Genomic DNA, 18,437 nt, shown 5'->3' on the forward strand with positions numbered 1-18,437 from the left:
GTGGCAAGAAGGGACACATCAAAAAGCAATGCTACAAATGGAAAAATGATCAAAAGGAAAAGGGAAAAGGCAAAGACAAAGACAAAGATGAAGCCAAAGATGTAAAGCCAAAGGGCAAAAGTGGAGTCAAGATTGAAGAAGTCAATGTGTCACATGCAGGTGACAGTGAGGATGAGGTCCTATTCACGTCTTCACTTGATGCCCATTCACTTCTTACAGGAGATGGTCATGGTATGCACTCATGGATCATTGATTCAGGTGCCTCCTTTCATGTCACAGGTTGCAGAGACTTGTTTGTCAGGTATACTGCTGGCAATGAAGGAGTAGTTTATTTGGGTGACAACCATGCATGCAAGATTCTTGGCAGAGGTGATGTGAGGCTTGTGTTTTCAGATGGCTCACAACTTATGCTCCATGATGTCAGGCATGTGCCTGAGATCAAGAAGAACCTGCTTTCTACTGGACAGCTTGATGATGCTGATTATGTTACCACATTTGGTCGTGGAAAGTGGAAGATTAGTAAGGGCTCACTGGTTGTTGCCAGAGGCTCTAAGGTGGACACTCTTTACTTCATGCATGCAGGTGTTTGTCACCATGCTAATGTAAATGCAACCGAGCTGCCGGAAATCTCTATGTGGCATAGCCGGTTGGGACACATGAGTGTCAAAGGAATGGAGCAATTGTCTCGTTTTGGTTACTTGCCTTCTCTAAAGTTTTCAAGTTTTCAGTTTTGTGAGCATTGTATATATGGCAGGCAACTCCAGTGCCCCCACAAGAAAGCTCTTGGACAGAAAGATGCTCAGTTAGAGCTTGTGCATACAGATGTATGTGAGATGCCTCAGCTTTCTTTGGGAGGGGCAAAATATTTTGTGTCTTTTATTGATGATGCCACACGCAAGGTGTGGGTTTATCCTCTTCGTTTGAAGAGTGATACATTCTCAGTGTTTCAGAAGTTTGTTGCTCTTGTTGAGAATCAAACTGGCAAAACACTGAAGGCTATGCGTTCCGACAATGGTGGAGAGTATATGTCCAAACAGTTTCAGGACTTTTGTGATGCTAAAGGCATCAAGAGGGAGCTCTCTACTCCTTATGATCCTCCACAAAACAGGACAGCAGAGAGGATGAACAGGACCATTCAGGAGAAGGTCCGTTCTATGTTGTCACATCCTGCGTTACCTCATGGTTTTTGGGCTGAAGTTGTTATGACAGCCGTTCATCTTATAAACAAGTCACCTAACACGAGGCTTGGTGGGAAAGTGCCAGAAGAAGTAGGGACAAGGAAGCCTCCGTCATACAAGCACTTGAGAGTGTTTGGTTGCGTTGCGTACGTGCACATACGCAGGGAAATGCGCACCAAACTTGATCCTAAGTCTCACAAATGCATATTCCTAGGATATGGTGACAAAGGTGAAATGGGGTATAGACTTTGGGATTCAGTGAATAGCAAGATTATACGCAGCAATGATGTCATTTTTGATGAAACATGCATGTATAAGGAGCCTGCAAGGCAACAGGAGCCTAGCAGAGTCATCTTTGATGATGATGGACATCATGGACAACAACCAAGGGCTGTAAATTAGCCATTACAGCAGCAAAACCAGCCCTTAAATGGTGCTGAAAATGGTCCAAATGGACAGCCAGAGATGGCAGAAGATATCCCTATGGATATTCCACAGTTAGAGGAGATACCGGGCATGATTTTTCAACCTTATGGCATGGAACAGGAGCCACCAATAGGTGATATGCAGGCTGGACAGCAACCTGCAAATGATGGTCATTGGGTACGGAGGTCCACAAGACCCTCCAGAGCCCCTGACAGGTTTGTTCCAGGGGTTGACTACTTGATGCTTACTAACTGTGGGGAGCCCTCATGTTATAAGGAGGCTTTACAGAGGGCAGACAAGGCTCTTTGGGAGCGTGCCATGAAGTCAGAGATGGATTCTCTGCACAAAAATGGAACATGGAAGTTGGTGCATTTACCTGCTGGCAAGAAGGTTTTGCCATGCAAATGGGTTTACAGGCTCAAAGTTGCACCTGATGCAAAGCCAAGATACAAAGCCAGGTTAGTGGCTAAGGGCTTCAAGCAAGAATATGGTGTGGACTTTGATGAGATCTTCTCTCCAGTGGTCAAAATGACCACACTTAGAGCTGTGTTAGCTTTGGTTGTACACGGGTGGCACCAGTCTGGCTCCCGTCCATACGACACCATCCTGCTAACACACGGGTGGCACCAGTCTGGCTCCTGTCCATGTCAGCAAAATACTCGCCTCTTCACATGAGACATCGGCCTGGCCTAAAGTGAACGAGACACAAAAACTGGAGATGGACCAAATGGTCGGCCAATTGGTGACATCCCCCCCGGCTTCTAAAGAGTTGTCCTCAACTGAAAAGCCTCAAGATATGCCTCCAACAACTGTGGGTAATCAACAAAATAATCCTCATTTACCCACTTTGCAGCATCAATAGGCAAATAATTTTTAAACTTCACAAGGTATCTTCTGGAAAGCTTCCCTGCAAGTAACTTTTGCTCCTTGTGAAAAACCATCTGTTCTGGCTGGAGGATCTACTCAAGCTCATCAATCTCTGGCGGATCTTCTGTGAGACAGGCTCATCAGGATCTGGCCCCACATATTTCCGAAATAGACTCACATGAAAAGCATTGTGAATCTTCCAGTGACTACGCAAAGCCAGCCTGTATGACACTTCATTGATCTTCTGAATCACCTTGAAGGGTCCATCATAGCGAGGAGAAAGCTTAGGATATGATCCTTCTCGTCCTGACCTCTTCCGAAGCCTAGCCTTCTCAAATTTCAGCAAAACCCAATCACCTTCTTTGACTTGCATGTCCCTTCTATGCTTGTCAGCAACAACAGCCATTTTATGCTTATCTTGTGATCTTGCAATGGCTATCCGCACCTGACCAAAGGCTACATCCAAGTCACAAACATATTCATCAGCTGCAAAAATCTCATCCTTTGTACGAAGGATGGGTGGCAATACCACTCTGCCATAAATAATTTCAAATGGAGCCTTTCCCTTGGAGGCATGGATTGTATTGTTGTAGGCAAACTCAACAAGTGGAAGATCCTTCTCCCATGCAGTCTTTTGATCTGCCACATAACACTTCAATAAATCCAACACGGCTGAATTTGCAGCTTCACTTTGGCCATCCGTTTGGGGATGATAAGCTGATGAAAACTCAAGTTTAGTATCCATATTATCAAATAAAGCCCTCCAAAAGAGGCTTATAGTCCTGGGATCTCTATCCCCAACAATGGATTTAGGCATACCATGATGCTTGAAAATATTAGCAAGAAAAAGCTTTACCATATGATCAGCTTTAATGGTTTTCTTAACGGGCAAGAAATGAGCTTGCTTGCTAAATCTGTCCACAATGGTCCAAATAGCATCATTCCCATGCTGGGATCTAGGCAAGTCCATAATAAAATCCATAGTAATACTTTCCCAAGGCAATGGCTGAAGCAAACCTGGAGGTTTTTGCCTGTCAAATTTCACCTTTTGGCAAGTAATACATGCACGCACATAAGCCTCAATGTCTTTACGCATGCTTGGCCAAAAGAAATATCTCTGAATCATGCATGATACCTCTATGACCAGCATAAGGTGGAGCGTGACATTCGTCCATAACCTTTGAACGCAAATCCTTCGCCACACATAGGCAATTATCCTTCATAAGATAACCCTCGTTGATAACATAAGAGGCATGTGAATGACCAGCCATCAAATCAGTCCATATATGGCAAAAATCAGCATCCAAATGATACAAATCGCGCATAGCACATAAGTCCCCATGAGAGGCCACTGAGACTGCAGCTACATAAGGCCTCCTGGATAATGCATCGGCCACTACATTTTTCTTTCCTGGAGTATGCACAATCTGAAAATGAAACATGGAAAGAAAGTTTGCCATTCTCATCTGCTTCTCCGAAAGCTTTGTCTGAGATAGAAAATATCTCAAGCTTTGATGATCTGTCTTGACTACAAATTCAGCCCCAAGAAGATAATGTTTCCATATCTTTAAGGCGTGAATTACAACCAAGAGCTCTTTCTCATAGATATCCATATGAAGCTCAGCATCATGCAAACGACGGCTCTCGTATGCAACTGCATGCCCTTCTTGATTTAGGACAGTTCCTATGCAATCACCACAAGCATCACATTCAACTACGAATGACTTGTGCAAGTCAGGAACAATCAAAACTGGACCACATATGATAGCATGCTTGAGCTGCAAGAAAGCATCCTGTTCTTTTGAAGTCCATTTGAAAGTGATTTTCTTCTTTGTGAGATCATGTAGAGGAGTGGCTATCATAGCAAAATGCCTTATGAAAAGCCTATAATACGAACATAATCCCAGAAAACTACGTACTTGATGTACGTTTTGCAATTCTGGCCAATTCCGAATGGTCTCTATCTTTGCAGGATCCATTGTTACTGCTTCTTTGGATACAATATGACCCAGATAATGAATCTCTGAAAGGAAGAACTCACTTTTCTTGGCATTAATGAAAAGTTTATGCTTCCGCAACTCTTCGAACACTGTGACCAGATGAGTTCTGTGTTTCTGCTCACTCTTGGAGAAAAGCAAGATATCATCAAAGAATACTCCTGTGAATTTGCGATGGAGTCGGAATATCCTATCCATCATAGGATTAAACGTGGCAGGAGCATTGGTGAGACCAAAAGGCATTACCAAAAATTCATATAATCCGAAGGCTGTCCTGAATGCAGTCTTATAGACATCTTGTGGCACCACTCGTATCTGGTAATAACCACTCTTCAAATCAAGTCGGCTGAAACAAGCCGAACCATCAAGCTTATCCAAAATGTCATCAATACGCGGAATTGGGAATCTGTTCTTGATAGTAAGCTTGTTTAAAGCTCTATAGTCCACACACATGCGGAATGAGCCGTCCTTCTTTTGAACAAGAAGCACAGGAGAGCAGTAAGATGAGGAACTAGGCTGAATCAAACCTTTCTCTAAAAGCTCGTTTACCTGCTTCATGATCTCTTCTTGTTGTGCAGCACTCACTCGGTATACGGCTTTGTTGGGTGGAGAACTACCTGGCACAAGATCTATGCGATAATCTTCAGGCCTTTGGGGAGGTATCACCTGGCAATGCATCAAGAAAACAGTCATTGAATGCATGAAAAAAATTCAGCCTATCATTAGTCATAGCATCCACATTTTGATGATTTGGCACAAGGCTATCACGAACAAAAACCAAGTACGCAGAAAGACTCTTTTTCATTGCTTTATTAATTTGGATGTGTGATACAAGTGGGATGGAATCTCCTTCTTTGCCAGCATCAATAAAATGCATGCGACCTTTATGCATAAAAGAAATCATATTGGTCTCGTATTCTTTGCGGGGCTCAAGCCTATGATGCCATGGCTTGCCCAACAATACATGACATCCATTTAGTGGAGCAACTAGGAAATGTTCATTATCAAGGTAGCCCTGGATATGTATGCGCAACTTCCCTATCAATGGGGTAACCTGCACCTCTTTACCAACAAATGCAACTTCGGCTTCAATATGAGGTCCCATGTTCTCAACCTCAATACCCAATGCAGCTGCTGTTTGCATAGAGATGAAGTTATCGGTTGCACAGTCATCAAACATGCATAAAGCGGACTGATCCTTGATTTGCCCCCAAGCCTTGCATACCATACGCTCTTTTGCATCATGACTTGTATTTCCTTGCACATCAGGAACTGCATGTACATTAGCCTTGGTCTGCTTGTCCTCGTGCTTTGGTTTGCGGTCAGGGCACTGTCTAAACATGTGCTCTGTGCTACCACAAAAAAAACATTTTCCCTCCTTGGCATATTGCTCTCTTTGCTCCGGGGTTAAGCTGAATTTGTTCTTCCTTGGGCCCTGATCTTTAGATGTGGTATTTTCAGCTCTACCACCCTTGTGGGTCTCTCGGAAGTTCTTTTTATGTGGCTGTCCACCCTTTTACAGATTTGGGACAGCCTTGTCTTTCCCCTTTGAACCGCTTTGATCCTGCTTAATTTTGAGCACCAATTGCTCTGTAGCAAGAGCAGAAGCCGTGAGCTTGCAAAGTATGTTTCGGGTGCAATTCAATGCCCGAGCGATATGCTGGTTGCAGTCCAGAGCGAAACTTCCTCTTTCTTTCGTCCTCAATGATTTACATAAAGGGAGTTACTTCCAGCAACACTTTCCAAAACTTGTTAACATACTGTTGCACGCTTTCATTATCTCTTTACTCAAGCTTGTCCCACTTTTGGGTGAGAGTTTGCTCTGCATTTGGTGGCAAAAACTGAGCTTAGAATCTGTCCTTAAATTCCTTCCAGGTGCAAATGGGATTCTTGGTGATCTTTTCAATGATCCCCCAATGAGCAACGGTTCCTTTCAAAAACATGCTAGCATGGCGTACTTTAGACTTTTCAGTGAAGTCTTCATCACTAAAAGCAATGTCGAGCTATGCCACAAATGCTAACACTTTAGAAGCATCATGTTCTCCATGAAAAACATCAAACTTAACAGATTTATCACCTGCTTTAAATTCCTTGAGCTTTCTGGCATGAGGCTCATGGTCTTCTCTTTTTCTTTTCCCCTTATCCAACGGGGCAGCCCTATCTGCATGGGCTCAGTGGGCCGTCATAGAAGCTTCACGAGGCACGGTGGCATGTGCTCCACGAACTTGAAACTCAGATGCATGTGACTTTCCTTTACCATAAGATACATGTCTTAAATGCATGTGACTTTCATGCCCTCCATGAGCACTAGCATACATATATCTGTCACATTTTGTGCCTTGTGGGAAAGACGCATGACAAGAGGTGACTGTCACCTCTTCCTTTTGCATAAAAGACTTCAGCCTTTGAGATGCGGGATCTCCATGCTTCAAACGAGGTGGATTTCTGAATTTCAGCTCTCTGTCGTCCCCCTCTTTGATGTCACCTTTGCGGAGGAGGTAGGCAAGTGCCAACTCCCTTGGCTTCTTGCCCACTTTCCGTGCCATGGACTCAAAAGTTACATCTACCATTGCATCAGCTTTCCTAGCTTCAATGGCACTTTGCACATGGGGATCTTCATGCAAAAATTTTAACTCTTGCTCTTGTGCCTGCAAAAGTTTTCTCATATGTTCCATTTCAGCCCTCATTGCATCAGGCTCTTGTTCAAGCATGACTGTCTTTCCTCGAGACAGTTGACCCTTTGATTCACTATCATTAACCCTTTCAAGGGGCTTGTGCCTTCCTCGCAGAGCATCAGAACCATGCGAGGCACTTGATGGGCCCCTCAAATTAGGCACTTCCAAAGGGTTGCCTTGGCAGTCCATTGTGTTAAGTGAGTACACAGGTTCGTTTCCCTACTAAGAAGAGGGAAACAACCATGCTCTGATACCAATGAAACCGATCCCGTCAAGTGGGAATAGACTCCGTTGGACACCCACACGCGTAATAGCACAACTTAATATCACAATTTGAAATGGACAACTTAATAACAACTTGAAATTGAAATGAAATGAAATGAGATAGATGGACACCAGCACTGGGACCGGAACGGGCCGACCCCCCCTCAATATATGATATATTTTATTGGGAGTATTTAACAAATACAATGCTCCATGGGTTCCAAGAACCAAATGATGTCCATGTACAAATGAATACAATACCAAACAAAAAGCTCGAAGTAGATATTCGAAGTAGAACGACCACTTGCGTGGTTCAATCTCTACGGTCCTGTGCTTTCACTGGACTCCGCGGATAGCGCCCCACTGGTGTTCCAAGACCACGCACAAACAGGCGCTCTCGTACTAACGCCTGGCTCTCCCGATCGTCGCAGCACCTCTGGACCGAGATTTTCCAAGAGCTTACCGAACGGGTGTTGCCGTGGAGAGAGTCCCTTATCAGATTTATCACAAAATACTTTACTTAAATCTGAAAATTCACTTACTTGAGGATGGAGGATGGAAGTCCAATACCCATGGTGTCTGTCTGTGTGCAGCTATTAGTGACGGACACCAAGATGCAGCAGCACGTCGAGAGGAGTAGTGGCCTGGAGAAAGTTATAGCCTCCTGAAGAAGAGAGAGGCCGCCTATGAAAAGAAGACAATGTCAGAATACGCAGCGGAGATGATGACCAGATATAGGAACACAAGAGCAAAAACGCATGCAGAAAAAATACAGCACAAGAGAGAGAGAGAGATATATAGGCATGTAACTCTGCTCTATATACACAAGAAGATCCCGGTATGATACACAAATGGTATGGGGACTGGGGGCCTATTTATATGCCCCCAGATGAGCAGTCGGCCTGCTGAAAAAGGCTCCACGACTGCATCATCAGTCGGCCAGCACCATGCAACCAGTCGGCCAGCACTGAGGATCCACGACTGCATCAAGTACAGTCGGCCAGCTCCAATACACACATCTGATGTAGTCGGCCAGCAAATGGATCCTCCTGCCAACTCACGGCTACCTCACAAGCCACAGAAAAAATGGAAAAAATAGGGGAAAAATGCGGAGAGTGGGGAAAAATGATAAAACACCTCATAAGGGCGGGCACACCCACAACAAAGGCCCTGGTGTATAAAACTAGACAGGAGATGACTTCTAACACCCCCTCTCAGCTCCTGGCTGTGAAACCAACCACTGGGAGCTGGGGTGCCGCCTGAGCAAATCCCGAGAGAGCGACTTCGTGAAGAGGTCCACCGTACTGTCCTCCGTCGAACAGAACTCTAGCAAGATGTCATCAGCAACGATCTGTTCACGAACAAAGTGCCTCTAGATGACCATGGGTTCCTCCAATGGAAGCCCAAACCTGCAATGCAACCTCTGCATCCTCACCACCTCACAAGCAGCATCACAAACAACCCGGTACTCTGCCTCTGTGGTCGACAAGGCAAAAGATGACTGCTTCTCACTGCTCCATGAAACTGCTCCTAGGCCTGAAGTAGATCTCCTCGTGTTCGGAGCTCCTCCCCAAATTGAGCCACTCCAACCGTGGAGTCGGACTCCATCCAACAATCCCCCACCTGTGTACAAGAGTCCATGATCCTTCGCATGTCGCAGAAACCACAGAAAACGCAATCCTGCCTCCCAAAGAGTCATCTGCAACCATGAGCTCAACCGCCTCATCAAGAAGCTCCCGTCCAATCTGGTGTCCATCAACCAGATCCATGAACCATACTGCTTCTGAGTCAAAGAGGCATCACACTGCTCACAAGGATCAACACTTGTTACGGTGCAAAAACAAGTCCTGGAAACCTGCTGAAGACCACGCAAGGCCTTCTGAAACCTGTCAACCACCCCCTCTGAATCCGGAACCACAAAGCCTGGAGAAACCACCTCCTTCTGCAAGTAATCACCTACCACCTGCCTGGCTTTCCAAAAGGTCCCCGTGGAAAGAACATCCTCATCTACTGGAGGTTCGTTGTCCTGAACACGACGAGACATCAGAGCATAAGTGACCTGTTCAGTTTCCTCTAACTCACGAACACAAGAACCACCAACATCAGTACTGGAGAGTTTCTGCCAACTGCTGCCATCTACTGGTAAGCTATCCACCATCTGGTCCCGGAAAGCCTGTACCTGCAGCGTATCCACACTTGAGCAGCCATTACCAGACTGCCACTCATCACAACCCTGAGGACCTGGGGGAGAGAGTGCTGAAAGCTTGTAAACTCCATTCTCCGCTCCGCCTTCCCAAACCACCTGGCCTATTGCTTTATCCCCGAGAGCAACAAAATGCTCATCAAACTCCACCCGTACGCCAGTCTTGCAAACCTGATGCACTGACAACAAATGAAAACCAAGTGCCGTAACATACAACACCCGGGAGGAATGCTTCCCCCCTCTTGCCATCGGGAACTATCTCCATCCTGCCCTCACTGTGAACTGGGATAGTGGATGTATCCCCAGTAAGAATATGACCAGAAAGCCTACAGAGATCCTGTAAACCGGAACGGAAAGGAGTCATGTGCCTGGAAGCACCACTATCGAGAATCCACTCCCGAGTATCCGTTGAGAGTCCTCCAATCTCCTCCCTGCCTGAAGAAAATAAAGCATCGGTGTCCATCACCTCCAGGTGCACAAAAGCCGGAGTCTTCATGATTGCTGCTGAGGAGTCTTCACCCTTCTCGGTCTTCCGCTTGGGACACTGCCTCCAATAGTGGCCTTTCTCGCCACAATCATTACAGGTCCCCTCTGCCTTCAGTTTCTCGCGGTCAGCGTCGGAATCTTCTCAGAAGACTTCTCCGATGAAGCCTTCCCTTTGCCCGAGTTACGGCCTTTCGACCGTTGGCCAGTTAAGGCCTCCGAACCTCCACCCTGAGGAGGGTTCGTGAATCGTTCCTCCTGGTCCAGGACCATAGGCACAAGCTCCTCCCACGTGATGGTGCTAAGCCTGCCACTAGTAATCAAAGACGAGTAAAATGCTGAGTACGAAGAGGGCAAATGTGACAGCAACGTTATGGCCATGTCCTCTGACGATATCGCCTTCCCAGCCTGAAGAACTTCCTGCTGAAGAGCCTGCAGCTTGTTAATATGCTCCCGCATCATCGACGACTTTGTAGGGCTCATAACCCGCATCTGTACTTCCAAGGAAATCCTCTTCATGGGCGATGCCCTGTTGTAAAGAGAAGCCAAATCCTGCCATATACCTCTGGCCAGCGTCATGTGCTTTACATGATTGATTACCTGCGGTGTGCAGTTGAGAAAGATAAACGAACGAACCCTGGCGTTGATACGATCCCACATCTGTGTTTGAGTCTCCCGGTCCTTTCGGGTCGACGGTAACTCCCCTCCTCAACTTCCGGCCGTGGAACACCAACAACGACGAAATCAACGAGGTCGTAAGACTCCAGAACAGATTCCATCATCACCTTCCATATGCCGTAGTTGCTCCCGTCCAACTGACGGTCCACTGGGAACGTGGGGAGTGTCGGGATCTTCACATATCTCTCGGCCATCTCAAACAGATCTGCCATTGCGGGGATGTACTCTGAAAAGGGTGGGTGGGTGGGAACAAAGAAGAACTAAAACCTGCAAGTGGCTATCCAGCAAATCAGCCCGCCGTCCTCTTGCTTCTCCTCTTCCCGAACAGTCCCGTATGGTCCACCAATCAACCACACAACAGTCCCCCTCTTGCTCACACAAATCCCAAGAACTATCTAGAGCCTAGGGTCTGATACCATGTCAGAATACGCAGCGGAGATGATGACCAGATCTGGAAACACAAGAGCAAAAACGCATGCAGAAAAAATACAGCACAAGAGAGAGAGAGATATAGGCGTGTAACTCTGCTCTATATACACAAGAAGATCCCGGTATGAACACAAATGGTATGGGGACTGGGGGCCTATTTATATGCCCCCAGATGAGCAGTCGGCCTGTTGAAAAAGGCTCCACGACTGCATCATCAGTCGGCCAGCACCATGCAGCCAGTCGGCCAGCACTAAGGGTCCACGACTACATCAAGTACAGTCGGCCAGCTCCAGTACACACATCTGATGTAGTCGGCCAGCAAATGGATCCTCCTGCCAACTCAGGGCTGCCTCCCAAGCCACAAAAAAAAAGGGAAAAATAGGGAAAAAATGCGGAGAGTGGGGAAAAATGATAAAACACCTCATAAGGGCGGGCACACCCACAACAAAGGCCCTGGTGTATAAAACTAGACAGGAGATGACTTCTAACAGACACAACCTCTTGCCAAAAAGAAGTTGGAGCAGCCGCCTTAGGAGAGGTAACGCCTCGCTGACTGCAATGGAGAAAAGGCAGCCTGGAGGAGATGAATACACAGCCTGCCTGTGATGAACTTACAGCCGGCTAAAGGATAGAGGGGCGCCTGGCTGCTGTGCACAGCCACCTGGCTGCAGCCTGCTCAGCCGCCTACTGTACAGTGGGCAGCCTGCTGGAGGACAGGCGCAGCTTGCTGAAGAAGGGGCGCAGTGCTTGCTGGAGGTGGCCCACGACTGCCTGCAAGAGGAAAAGGCAGCGCAGCCTGCAGTTATGCAGCCGCCTGCTGGTAGGGGAGGGAAAAACAGCCGCCTGAGCCGATACAACCGCCTGCAGCGCTCGTGAAGATGACGCCGTTTTGTAAATAAAAACAAAGAGATGATCGCCAGCATGCATACGATAGAAAGAGAGGTTCTTTTTTTTTAAAGGTTGGAGTGGAGTAAAACCCTTTGATTTGGCTGGCTACCCACGTTTGCATGTGGGCGGCCAGTTCCAAGGTGGGTTGGGTAGGTGACCATGCACCCACCCCCACACACACACAAGTCAAGTGTGGCTCCCCACCTTGGCCCCTAAGTGGGTGCCCAAAGGGGGTGCCCACTTTTAAGTGAGTGTGAACAAATAACCTTATAAAACAAAAGGTTAGAAAATAAACTATTAAACCAACATGTGCGATATACTTACCACCTGTTCACATGCACCAAAACTCGTCAGTAGACAGAGCAAACTTCACGACTCACTGGCAGGCGTCCCCGCTCAGTAAGTAACACGTCAAGCAGGCAAACACAAAAATACAAGTCATGCGACAACAGTTTCAAACATGCAGAACATGAGTGCATGTGCAAATAGTATCATGGACATATCTCCCGTTCATGGAACAAGTACAAAATATCTGTCGGCACAAAAATGGCACGACGTAAAACATAAATCCTGGTCTTCCTATGGAGTGACAGTCCCATAGGTAAGACACAGTTCCAGGCACGAGCCTCCCTATGGGGTGACAGTCCCATAGGCAAGACGGGACACGAATACTGGCTCTTCCATGGCGTGACAATCCCATGGATAGAACACAGTCCAGGTCATACACGGGTGACACCAGTCTGGCTCCCATCCATACGACACCATCCTGCTAACACACGGGTGGCACCAGTCTGGCTCCCGTCCATGTCAGCAAAATACTGGCCTCTTCACATGAGACACCGGCCTGGCCTCAAGTGAACGAGACACAAAAACTGGAGATGGACCAAATGGTCGGCCAATTGGTGACACATACACCTCCTCCTGCAAGTCACCATTCAGAAACGCAAATTTCACATACATCTAATACATCGGCCATTGCTGTGCAGAGGCAAGGACAAGAACTGTTCGAATCGTGGTCATTCTAGTTGCCGGTGCAAAAGTGTCCTCATAGTCAATACCCGGCCACTCAACATAGCCTTTAGCCACAAGTTTGGCCTTGTGCTTCTCAACGGACCCATCGCACGTATACTTGGTCTTATAAACCCAGTTAACACCAATAACTGACCATTTTGACGGCCTCGAAACCAACTCCCAAGTGTTATTCTTCTCTATGGCTCCAAGTTCCACTTGCATGGCTTTTCTCCAAGTCTCCTGGGAAAGAGCTTTCTTAACTGAAGTAGGCTCTTTGTCACGAATGATATGAGACATCAATGCATAGTTCACCTGTAAAGGCTCCTCTGACTGAGTTTTATCACGAACGCAAGAACTGCAATGTCCCTGCTTGCTGCTGGCAACATCTAGCAAGCCATCCACCATCTGATCACGAAAAGCCCGCCACTACGTGTCCACATTCAAGTGGCCAAAACGAGAATGCCACAAATCACCAAGCTGAGTACCTATAAGAGAAGAAAGTGCTCAGAGTTTGTAAATCCCATTCTACACTCCGCCTTCCCAAACCTTTCTCGGTGCTCCGCTGAGGACATTAATAGTGACCCTTCTGGCCACAATGTTTACAGGTCCACTCGACCTTCAAGGCATCACCATCCGAGACGTGCTTCTGCTTAGAAGACTTCGTGTCTATGAAGACTTCCCTTTGCTTTTATTGTTGTTGCGGCCTTTCAACCGTTGGCCAGTCAAAGACTCAGAACAAAGTGATGGCCATGTCCTCAGATGATATCTCCTTCCCAACCTGAAGAACCTCCTGCTGAAGAGCCTGGAGTTTGTTGATGTGCTCTCGCATCGTCGAAGACTTTGCAAGATTCATCACTCGCATCTACACTTCCAAGGAAATCCTCTTCATGGGCGATATCCGATTACACAAAGAAGCCAAATGCTGCCGAATCCCTCCGGCCAATGTCATGTACTTGATGTGGTTGATCACTTGGGGTGTGCAATTAAGGAAAATGAAAGAACGCACACGAGCATTGACACGATCCCACAATTGTGCTTGAGCCTCCCACTCTTTCTTGGTGGATAGTAAAAGCTCCTCCTCCTCCAACTCTAGCCTTGGAACTCCAACCACAATGAAATAAGCCAAATCATAAGACTCCAAGACAAACTCCATCATTACCTTCCAGATGCCATAGTTGTTTCCGTCAACTGTCGTTCCACCAAGAAAATCAGGAGGGTGCGGATCTTCACATGTTTCTTTGCCATCTCGAGCAACTCTGCCATCTCGGGGGTTTACATAGTCTTGTGAAGGGAGGGTGGATGGCAAAAAATATATATAAAGAAGTGGCTGCAAATAAATGTAAGGTGGCTGTCCAACAGTGATGCCGCCTTCTACCTTCTTCTCCAAGTCCCGAACAGCCCAACAATACTCCAATTAGCACCAAACGTAGTAGCAATCCCGAATGCTCTCACTGTCTCTGAATCTTCAAGCCACCTAGATTCAAGCCACCTGGGGCTCTCATACCATGTCAAAATGGGCAGCAGAAATGAGACATATATACCACCTAGGGCTGCTGGTCGGCCACTGCAAAACAGGCAAACAGCAGCAAGAGAAGCACACAAATGGAAAAAATACCAGTCGGCCAGCAAAAAATGAATCAGCCGGCAGAAAACGCCAGTCGGCCAAGAGACTACAAGCCGGCCAGCTCATACAGCCCCCCGACGACTAGCAAAACTCGAAAAAAAACATGGACAATGGGAAAAAATGGAGAAAGCTCACACGTGGGCAGGCACACCCAAAACAATGGCCCTCGCTCCCTACTGAGTAATATGGTACAGACAAGAGATGACTGCTAACAGTACTAACACATGCAAACACCTCCAAACCATATATAGCTTGGAAGCCCTGATCCGTTCACTCCATTGACAAAGTGAGCCAACCAAGGGCAACCCATTTCAAACTTCACGGAGGGCCCAACACCCTTCTCTCCATAGAAAGATTTTTTTAACATGTTTCCAATCCTCACACAAATGATTCAAAGGGACATGGATTCCCCAACAGACCCATAAAAAACGCATTACTTTACATCTTGTAGAAAGTGGGGGGATTAAGACTGCGAAGATGTCTTAGAAACGAGGCAAGAAGTGTTGTCCTTGACAAGGGGACAGAACTTTTCATGTAAAGATTCCAAAACTTAAGACCAAGCAGAACCACTAAACACTTCCTACCTATGGTGAAAACAAAGACTACAAATGTCAAGATAACTTGGAAACATAAGGAGAAATAACTGCCAAAACTGATATTGAAAAATTAAAGGCTCAAAGAAACCTAATGGTTTCCTTGAACACTTACCTTTACTCCTTTTCTAAACAACACAGCAGAGCTTCATATAGCTCGCTCTCCGACCCAACCTTTATTGTGCTTGAACTACTGCACTAGCTGGGAGAGGCATATCATAGTTAAGCTGCAGCTTGTTACCCCTTCCAGCACTCCGCAATTAACTGGAACTGATCACTGGGGATCCATGTTCCGCCTCAAGGCTTGATCGCAAAAAGTGGCTGCAAAGAGGAAAAAAATTCAGGAGTAAGCAGAACGGTCTCAAAAAAATAGGCAACTAAGAAGATTTTGCTCATATGCATCATCATTAGATATAAAGCCAGTTGCAAGGTAAGAGATGTGCCATGTCAACAGCCACTGGCATGCCATCTTCTGCAAGAATGTCTACGATTGTACCCGTCTGGTCAGCCTGCAACAGCACCGTGGATTTACCATAACAAAAGTCTAAAAACAAGGACATGAACTCAAACCCCCTGTCAATGAACACATAAGGGAAAAAAATACATCAGTATAATCAACAAGTGTGGTTGAGAAAAAAGGAAGAAGCAGGATACCTCAATTTCATTCATTAGCTTCATTGCTTCTACTATACAAATAACTTGTCCTTTTTGCACTTTGTCTCCAACCTGCAAAGCGGTAAACTTGAGAATCTGTAGCAATGTCTTTGAAAGAGCTGAAAATAGGGGGCTTTAAATAGTGACAAAGCATGTGGTTAGAATTTACACAAAAAAGTAAAAACTTAAGGAATAGCTAAGGTGAGCTCCACTAACCTTCACAAATGGGGGTTCGCCTGGTGCTGGGCATTTATAGAAAGTCCCAGCCATGGGTGATAAAATCCATGGTAAATCAGACCCAGGAGGCACGGGAGCAGCTGCAGCAGGGGCAGCAACCGGTGCATGAGATGTTGCAGGTGTTGGAGTAGTCACTGGTGGTGGAGGCGAAGGTGCGTATGCTGGGTATGGTGCCTGAGAGACAATCTGAGGTGGTAAAAAACTTGGTGGAGCAGGTGGAGGTGCCAAGGCTTCCTTTTTCCTTATCACAAGTTCGTAGTCCAAATGCTTCAATTCCAACTCCACAATGTCTCTGGAATCTACAAGCCTATACAGACGGTTCAGCTCAACCTCCATTCTCGAAACACAGTGGCTTCAACCCACCAAGAAATTGATAAGATGCCAGATGCATGGGCACTTACTTGACCAAATTCGCCACATCTGCGAATACAGAAGAAACGGTGGCTTCTTTGGCTGTTGCAGGCGGCTCCTCCGGGACATTCTCCTTGGGGTTCACATCTAGCTTTGAAACCACCGTTACGACTGCATTTGCACAGCCATGAACAGCAATCTGTATATACCATGCACATTTTTTTCTATTCAAGGTCTACCCAGAATCAATATAAGCACGTTTAGCTTTGAAGCAGCCACTGCGACTGCATTTGCAGAGCCATCAACAGCAACCTGTAGATACCATGCACATTTTTCCTGTTCAAGGTCTACCCAAAATCAATACAAGTGCATGAGATAAGGATATTCTCTGGCACCTCATTAACAGCAGAGGCCGAAGAAGCAGGCCGAAAGGATCCGTGCAAGCCCTGCAAAAATTGAGGGCATGCTATTAGCTGCAGAAGCTTCCATCTCACACGCGAATAAAAATTTTCTGAACCCATCTAAAATGCATTGACTTGTAAAACAAGATCAATTATTTCCCACAAAAAGAAACACAACCATTTGACGAAACTGCAGGATTCATCGTTCCTGTGCTTGAAAAAAGTTGAGTTTTAGCCTGAAACTCCTGGTTGGATCTCAAGGAATAAGAAATATACTCATTCATACATCCATGCAAGTGGTCTGGTGTATAAATGAGTTCTTCGGTGAGATACAGTTTGATGATAAGAGGATGGACTGCATATCTAAAATCAATACAGAAAATGTAAAAAAAAAAAGCGCAAGACTGAAATGTGGAGTTTTAGGAAGCCTGAATAGACAGAAGATGCATGGAGACTGCAAAAAGCCCTAAAATTTTGAAGAAAACAAAACCCTAGCGATGGCAGAAGCTTTTCATCCAAATGTGCGAAAAATTGCAGAAAAACGGCAGGCAAGACATAGAAAGACGAAGAGTTTCTGTGGCGGTGATGCATATGAATACCTGGGAGACGACTGGTTTGAAGAAGAGGGCCCTGCCATGGAAGCTTGAGCAAAGCAAAGAGAGGCGCTCTTTCGGCAGATGGTGTAGACTCCCGGCCGAATCTGATGCAGAAAGGGTAGCAGCGGGAGCTGCTGCTTGTTGAACAGAGGCAATCATGGCGTCTTCTGCAAATCAGAAAACAAGGGAAGACGGGGGAGGAGTAATGGAGGAAGAAGGCGGCGATGATGATTATGAGGCCGTTGATGTTTTCTGGTAACCTTTCTGCGAGCTTCTGTGAAGCTTTCCGGCGATGGCGAGAGGAAGCTCTCCCTGGCTCCGGCGCGGCTCCGGCGGTTGGAGAGGATTGTTGGTGTGAATGTACCCCCCACACACACACCACTCTTTAAGTAGCTAGCTACTGCTACATGTCCCTTCCTCAACTAATTTTATGAGAGAGATGATAAGGAGGAGAAATAGACAACCACTTTATATCCCCATAGCTATGCTTAACCACAAGCATAGTTGCTTTTTGACGGAGTCACGCTCGTTTTGAGCATTTTGGCCGTACAATACTTGCAAAATTTTAAATTTCACCAAACCCGTCAATTTTGAATGGTGAGGGTGCCCGTCAAAAAAAAAAGCCTAAGCACAAGGATGGACTAAAAGGAGCTCCATCCCAACGTGTATAGGTAAGCATTTTCCCATCCCAAGCACAAGGATGGACTAAAAGGAGCTCCATCCCAACGTGTATAGGTAAGCATTTTCCCATCCCAACATCTTTTTCACTCTAAAAAGCTCCACAATCAAGTTCGCCCACTTGCATGCACACATACAAGTGTGCTCACAACACATGCACAATTCACATGTGTCCGTTCCCATCTCCTCCTCCTCTTCTTGCAC

The 18,437-nt window shown here is 46.3% G+C and overlaps 1 protein-coding gene across 2 annotated transcripts; it reads right to left on the reverse strand.

Annotated features, from left to right (window-relative positions):
- Window positions 1–15,110: 15,110 nt before the first annotated feature.
- Window positions 15,111–17,948, reverse strand: LOC147616004 (biotin carboxyl carrier protein of acetyl-CoA carboxylase, chloroplastic-like). 2 transcript variants are annotated; one of them, XM_086778629.1, is made up of 7 exons: window positions 17,559–17,945; window positions 16,954–17,004; window positions 16,609–16,757; window positions 16,187–16,514; window positions 15,971–16,042; window positions 15,760–15,825; window positions 15,111–15,637 (listed from the first exon to the last, which is right to left on the reverse strand). In XM_086778629.1, the coding sequence occupies exons 1-7, from the start codon at window positions 17,712–17,714 to the stop codon at window positions 15,614–15,616; spliced, it is 846 nt and encodes a 281-aa protein (XP_086634755.1). In that variant the 5' UTR covers window positions 17,715–17,945; the 3' UTR covers window positions 15,111–15,613. The 2 variants fall into 2 exon arrangements, with proteins under 2 accessions (XP_086634755.1, XP_086634756.1); XM_086778630.1 differs by lacking the exon at window positions 15,111–15,637 and having other exon boundaries at window positions 15,756–15,889; window positions 17,559–17,948.
- Window positions 17,949–18,437: the final 489 nt, after the last annotated feature.

This window comes from Cibotium barometz, chromosome 39 (genome assembly GCF_041138505.1).
Source record: "Cibotium barometz isolate CiBa-2024 chromosome 39, ASM4113850v1, whole genome shotgun sequence".
Classification (NCBI taxonomy): Eukaryota; Viridiplantae; Streptophyta; class Polypodiopsida; order Cyatheales; family Cibotiaceae; genus Cibotium; species Cibotium barometz.